Source organism: Xyrauchen texanus, chromosome 27 (genome assembly GCF_025860055.1).
Source record: "Xyrauchen texanus isolate HMW12.3.18 chromosome 27, RBS_HiC_50CHRs, whole genome shotgun sequence".
Taxonomy (NCBI): domain Eukaryota; kingdom Metazoa; phylum Chordata; class Actinopteri; order Cypriniformes; family Catostomidae; genus Xyrauchen; species Xyrauchen texanus.
In genome coordinates, this window is record NC_068302.1 from 5,206,950 (window position 1) to 5,214,326 (window position 7,377).

Genomic DNA, 7,377 nt, shown 5'->3' on the forward strand with positions numbered 1-7,377 from the left:
CTTTATCTCATTGAGCATTCTGCAGTGTGCCCTTTTAGCCATCTTGGCTGGACAGCCACTTCTAGTGAGAGTAGCCACAGTACTAAATCATCTCCACTTATAGACAATTTGTCTTACAGTGGACATATGAATATCTAAGCTCTTTAAGATAACTTTCTAACCCTTTCAAGCTTTATGCAAAGTAACCATTCTTGATCGTAGGTCTTCTGAGATCTCTTTTTTTTGTGCAAGGCATGGTCCACTTCAGCAGATGCTTCTTATGAATAGCAAACTCAAAATGTTTGAGTGCTTTTTATAAGTCAAAGCAGCTCTAACCCACACTTCCAATCTGAACCTATCTGCTCCAGGGGCACCATATCATGGCTGACCCTGCACTCTGACCCCAGCTTAGCTGGGATATGTGAAAAATAAATAATTTCACCATGTATATGCAGAAATGTATGTATAATGTGTGACAATTTATCAATTTATTATTTATTACATAAATGGAAGTGGAGCGTAGTTCTAGCGGGAAGACCAGCAGGTGTAGATCATCACATCATTAGCTGGGTAACTCCTAGCCAATCACACGTAAGCCATTGCTTTATAAGTCCTCTCACAATCTATCACATTGCTGTTTCGGTGTGCTAACACTGCAACCTCCACCTCCCCACCACCACCAGTTGAGCCCTGTCCCGCAGGGGGGTAGGCTCCTCGCCCCTGCCTCCTATCTCCGGCAGGACATGACGGTTCTGGGTACAACTCCCTCGGACTGCCGGACGGGGCCTACGCCAAAGAGAGAGACATTACCTCCCGTTTTACATCTATCAAATAAATGGCATCTCAAACTTCACTCAAGCCTGTGTGTCTTCCCGATAGAAATGCAGGTTACTACTGTACTACATACTACTGTATATTTGCAATGTTTTATTATTTAGTGTAAATTTATAGTATTATACTTTGTATTATATTACCTCCAATTAGAAAAAAAGAAAGTTACCACAGCTGCGATGAGGCTTCTAATAGGAAAGACAGAATATGTGACATTTTTCTCTGTTCTGACTGCTGTATTCCACCATTCTCTATTAGCTGTGAATGTATAATAGTGGATTTTTTTATATTTTGCTGTAGGAGTAAATGGGCAAGCAAAAATTATATTTGCTGTTGTCTCCCATTCACCGCTATACAGTACATGTTAACCCTGCTACTTCCTTATTCCAAACCCGGATATGTGAAAAGGGTCCAGTTGTAGATAATATAGGAGTATATATATATATATATATATATCAATCAAAATTTGGTACACATAGCACACCAGTACTAAAAGATAAATTTCTGTTAACAGGTCAGGAACTACAGAAATGTTCTCGTATGGTTCCCAAGATTTAGGTTTACATCTAGTTTTATGGCACCTACAATGATATAATGAGATTTTCTTATGACAAACCGATTTTATCTGACTCCCACATTTATGATTTCACTGTATGCCAATTTGCTAATATACCAATATTGAAATAAATCAAGGTAGCTATCACTTCCCATGAGAGAATATGTATTTTTGTAATTAATTATTTCAGACTTTTCTGACACTGCTGTGGAAAAGAAATCGATCAGATAAGCACTTAGCAGCTGATGGTAAGCACATAGCCACCCTTAGAACTAGAAGATATTGTAAGGTAATTTAATTTAATTTAAAGCAGAACTTGAATTGATTTAATAATATATGGAGTCAGATGCATTATTATAAGGCAGCAATGTTGGAAAACAAAATTTTCAATTTACAGTTGACAGTGTATTTCTTAATTTTCTGTAAGCCAAGAAGTATCAAATATTTAATTATTTCTTAACATATTCCTACAAACAGAGAAATATTTAACACTTGTGCAACCTTAGGGACTTTTTCATTTTTGTTTTCTCTATCATTTGGCTTGCTGTGTTAATGCCAATGGCATACATTTTGCCAAAGGTGTGAATTTTGGGGGGAATTTCAACCTCACTGTGTACCCTAATTAGTTACATTCAGGACCTTCAGGACAAAAATGTCCCCATTGAAATCATATAAAATATTTGATTTTGATTTGATATTTGATCCCAGAGCCATTAAAGCAAACAATCATGAATTCTATTATATTATGCTTTTATTCTGGAGCCCAGGCTTCAAAATGTAATTTTTTTAATATTTTCCACTAGATGGCACCGTTTTTCTCATGTTTAGCCTATGGAGCAAATATGTGCTTTTTTCCTATTTTCTGTTTGCTGTATTATAGAGCACTGAAGGTCAATTGAATAACTATGCATCTAAAATTGTGTGGGTGTGTTGAAATGGATGTCAGAGTATGTTTTGTGTGTGTGTGTGTGTGTGTGTGTGTGTGTGTGTGTGTGTGTGTGTGTGTGTGTGTGTGTGTGTGTGTGTGTGTGTGGAAACAACATCTTATTTTTTTCTCCATAAAATCAACAGTGGCATTATATAAATAAACTGGCTTTTAAAGGGCATTTAAAGGGTTGATCAGGACTGCTGTTGGTTAAAAAATATATATATTTGGGCTGAAGACCCACAATATAGACCATATATAATAGATAAAGTCCTTTATCTACAGTAAATCTGCTATAAAAAAAAAAAAAAAGGACTTAAATATTGGCCTGTTTTTAACCCACATGCCACATCTCTCATTTCGCGGCATTAAACCACTTTTATTCTGAAGTTATAGAAAACAAGTGACATCGTATATTGCGCTGTATGGAATATACTGTATGGTAAAAAGCATGGTTCGAATTATGATTTCATCTTTGTGGGGGTCTCTTAAAAAAAAAAAGAAGTAGCCTATAAGCAGGCATGGTGTGTGTGATAAATAATTGCTTAACACTGCACTTGATTCTTTTGATTTCAATGTTTATTAATACAGGAGTAGAGAAACGAGTAGACTGTCCTCTGATGATGTTTTTTGTTTTTTTTAAATAAACCCGAATTTTGCCAAAGTTGTACCTGATGTTGGTAGCAGTCTTTTTATTTTTGGTGGCATGGTTGCTGGTTCTGAACTTTACACTATTTCTAAAATATTCTAACTGATCCCCAGCGTGAGTTATTCTAGGTGACCGTTATTTAGAACCTGTCACTTTAATGTTTCCATGGTGACGCATCATTGCTTGTCACGTTACACAGCGCAACCACAACACAGCGCTGAATGAATGATGATCTGCTTTTATGTCATTTTTCCTTTTTATACAAAATATTCACAAATGTATTAGCTATAACATGAAACACTGATATTCCGATTGTCAAATATGTGCAAGTGGATGTGTTTTGTTGTTTAAACGCCTTTATAACGATCGCGTTAAGTTAGTTGAGCTGTATGTGCGATGGGCGGCGCCATGTTATTTTACAACACGTCAATTCCTCAACTTCTCACGAAATACATGAAAGTAAGTGGCCGGTGAACTGGGAGAAGAATAGAGTAAAATGTAAAGCTACTTACACAATGTGTATCTGATATGAAAACGTGTCTTATTGTAACGTAACGTTAATGGAAAGGATTATTATTGCCGCTTCCCTAGACATCAGTGTGTATTTTACAAACTCAAAATATTTTTTGCTAGTACTTATGTGTATTTAAATGTCTGAAACCTAAAATAAACATTATGTGGTTGAAAACACAGAACAGTTGATCTGTCTATGGTTGTGATACATGACAGCAGCACTGAGCGCGTCTGTCTCTGGCTCAGCGCCAGCCAAAGCGCGAAAGCACGTTTGAATTTAGCAGTTGATCACGTGATGCACTGACCGTTCTAATCACACCGGTGTTGATCGATCATACGTGCAAAAGGGTTAACATAAACATTGAAGGACTATATTGAAGGAAAAAATGCTTTATTTGTAATTTAAAATAATGGTGCTGATGATTTTTAGAGACCCCCACAGGTGTATGATTTTACTGCTTTCATGGGAGCTCATCCTCTCTCTATGTCATCCTCTCTCTTCACGTAATTCGAACCATGGTAAAAAGGCCTATCAGTGGTATTGGACAAAAACAATAAACACACACGTTTATACACTAGAAGCTGCGATATCACATCGTCCCCATTATACTATTAATCGACAAAGCTTTAAACAGCTTATTTAAATGCATGTGACAGTTTTGTCTAGTCTAATGTTAACCATTTAAAATTCGCTCTGAACTTCGAACTTAGTGGCTGTTTGTTTTTCTGCAATTTATAGGGTATGACGTCACTCTGTTTATGGTAACTAAGCGATATGAACGACTTCTCAACTGCCCAATCGCTGACCGCTTGTGCTCTAACTAGCCAATCCGAACGCAGGAGGCGGGATCTGCCAGAATACGGGAAAATAACGCCGCGTACATGATTTTTCAACGTTTAATCCTGCAACAGGGGACTCAAATATTAAATATTACATTCCTGCTTTGAACATATCACGAACGATGGCCATATCGACTTCATTTACTATTTACTACGTTATTTCTTAGATTGACAGGAAGTGGGCCCTTATCTAGAGCATAATAAACTGCATACCACTCTATTTACGTAAAAAATAAAAATAAAAAAACTCTTGTACCTCTATAATATATAACATCACTGCCGTGATGGCCGTGATAGTAATGTTGTCCTGTCAGTGCTCTACATCAACATAAGTATTGAGGTCATCACACGACGCATGAGCGGTGTCAAAAATGCATCAGCATCCAAGCCATTTACAAACAAATAAAATGAATAAAGGTCACGTCTTCGTGTAATTTATTTTTGTGAAATGCATTCATGATCTCTGTAAAGGATCTTAATCTATTTGTGTAGCAGGCAACGAATTATAGTACCGCCTCAGTCACGTCACGAGAGTCTCTCATTGATTCTTTATGAAAGTTAGAGTCACAAAAGAGCCTCTTACCTGCATATCTGGATGGACGGGGTCGCTTGTGCATTTGAGTCAGACATCATGGGCAGCTTGTGTCGAGGCTCTTCTTTAAGTCTGACTCCGTGTGTCGTAATAAAATACCGAGTCAGGCGGAGCGAGAGCTGCAGGTTTGAAGGGTAAATCGATTGGCGAATACTTGTGTTGATTAATTTAAACAAGGAAGGAGCGCGAATCGTTAATCATTTCACGTCGTTTCATCGTTTCACATGTCAATAAATAGCGCTTGTAATGCCCCAATGTTTGGTTGTTCGTCATAACATAATATTTGCCTGTACCTACATTTCACATTGAACTCTTTTACCTACAACTTTACCAAAGGCTATCGATCGTTGAAATTGGTTAAATAGTAATAAAACTATCTGTCTCATTTAATGCGCATTTTACCAAATCTCTGAAAGGTGGCAGCAGAGACCATGTTTTCAAAGCTTGACGCTCTGTCATTTGTCACTGGTTATTTATTTATTTATCATGGTTTTGCTATTGTAATAATATGGTAGTAACCATGACTGTAGTTACCATGTTTTAAGGCGGAATTACGGTTTACTATAGACTAATATTATTGTTGTAACTGACTGTAACCAGAGAACTTTTTTTCTGTGGTGGCCAGGTAGGCCCGGTGATTTTATTTGGGTGGCCAAAAAAAATCACTACTGACTGTGACATGCTGTCATGTCAAAAGCAAATTCTACAGACAGAAATTACCCAGGTAGCAAACAGACGTTGGCCCAACGTTGGCCCAACGTCTGTTGTTGTGTTGGGCCAACGTTGGGTGCTGACGTTGGCCCAACGTAATTTTGTCCGTTGGGCCAACGTTGGGCCAACCATGTCATTGGACGGCCAGCAGACCTTCGGCCAACCTAAAAACCACTAAAACAACATTGGGCCAACGTTGGGCCAACCATGTCATTGGACAGCCAGCAGACCTTCTGCCAACCTAAAAACCACTAAAACAACATTGGGCCAACGTTGGGCCAACCATGTCATTGGACAGCCAGCAGACCTTCTGCCAACCTAAAAACCACTAAAACAACATTGGGCCAACCATGTCATTGGACAGTCAGCAGACCTTCGCAAACTTATAAATAAATAGGTTTACCTTACACTCAAATTTTAAGATTGTGAAATGGCTTATTCATTGTTGAACTGCATTAAGAGACGGCACAACAGACAAACTGAATTGGTTATAAAAATGACCCTTTTTATTGGTAACAAAATTAACTTATTGAAGTTTAATGCAATTAACAACGTGTTGTGGTGCTGTTGTTAAAAAATATATAAAAATGCAAAGAAAAGTAAAACATAAAGCCAAAGAAATCAACAAGGAACCAAAAAGTGACAAAAAAGGCAGCAAAGAAAATGCAGAAGAAGGCCAAAAAAAACCCACTGAGTGGCCCTGATGATGAAGACGGAGCGGAGGAGAAGTAGCAGCAGCATATACTCCTGTAAAAAAACAACAAACATACAAACAACTTTTTAGAACATTTAAGATGTGTCGTTCTATTTTAATTACACAACCCAAAACAGAAAAAAGTTGGGGTGTTGTGCAAAATATAAAAACAGCAAACAGAAAAACAGAATGTGATCATTTGCGAAAAGGACATAGTCAACATGTCAAATGTTGAAAATTACACATTTGACTCTTAGACTTTGCTGTAATTTCTACAAGTACTTACCACAAAAATGCCCATTAAAATATCATAATTTTCTTTTCTGGTGCATTATGATTTTAACCATTAATTTACAGTGATTTAGTGTATGTTGGTTTTTTTTTAGTTTGAGACCTAAGCTAAATACTGTGTAACTGATAGAATATGGTGTTAGTAGTTGAGTGTATAGTTTTAAGGGGGAAAAATAGTATTTATTTCCCGCCAGCAAGAGATTTTCATCATGTTGGGGTAGCAAATTTATTATACATCTAGTGTACGCCTAGTAAAGATGAAATACACCTCTGTTTAGTGGTGGGGTTAGACAGAGGAAGAAAAAACAATCATTGGAAGACACTTACATTCACTTTCACAGCTGCTGGAATCTGCTTGAGGGGGAGGCATCTGCTTTTCTGTGTTAAAGAAAAAATATAGTAATTATCAAAATGTAAATGACTTAAAACTTATATATTAATATATATAATAATTAATAACATATTAGATCAGCCTTAAAAAGGCCTTGTGTACCTTTTTCTGTTGCTCTTTTTTTTCTTCCTCCATTTCGGTCTCCACTATACTTCAGCCAGGTTTTTATTTTTTCCTCGGCTTCCACCACTTTTGCTCCTTGTTTTTTGGCTGCATCTGTCAGCATGAAATTAAAGAAAATTAAACAGAGAAAGGGTAAGCAGAAAGATCATATCTGAGGGTTATTTTGTAGAGTTCTGTATGATTAGTGGATTAATTGGCATTCTTTCATTGACTTGCATTGTATTTCATTCAATGACACGTTATGTGAAACTGTAAGGGGTTGATTTCTCTTTTGCTATTTCA

The 7,377-nt window shown here is 37.0% G+C and overlaps 1 protein-coding gene across 2 annotated transcripts in view; it reads right to left on the reverse strand.

Annotated features, from left to right (window-relative positions):
* The window catches only part of LOC127620882 (cytosolic acyl coenzyme A thioester hydrolase-like), a 164,868-nt gene extending 159,705 nt beyond the window's left edge, over positions 1-5,163 (reverse strand). The window contains exon 1 of one of the 2 annotated variants that reach the window (XM_052094218.1): positions 4,877-5,163. In XM_052094218.1, the coding sequence (XP_051950178.1) occupies positions 4,877-4,926 (50 nt within the window). In that variant the 5' untranslated portion in view covers positions 4,927-5,163. The remainder of the gene's footprint in view (positions 1-4,876) is intronic. The other variant, XM_052094220.1, reaches the window with a different exon arrangement.
* Between the last annotated feature and the right edge of the window lie 2,214 nt (positions 5,164-7,377).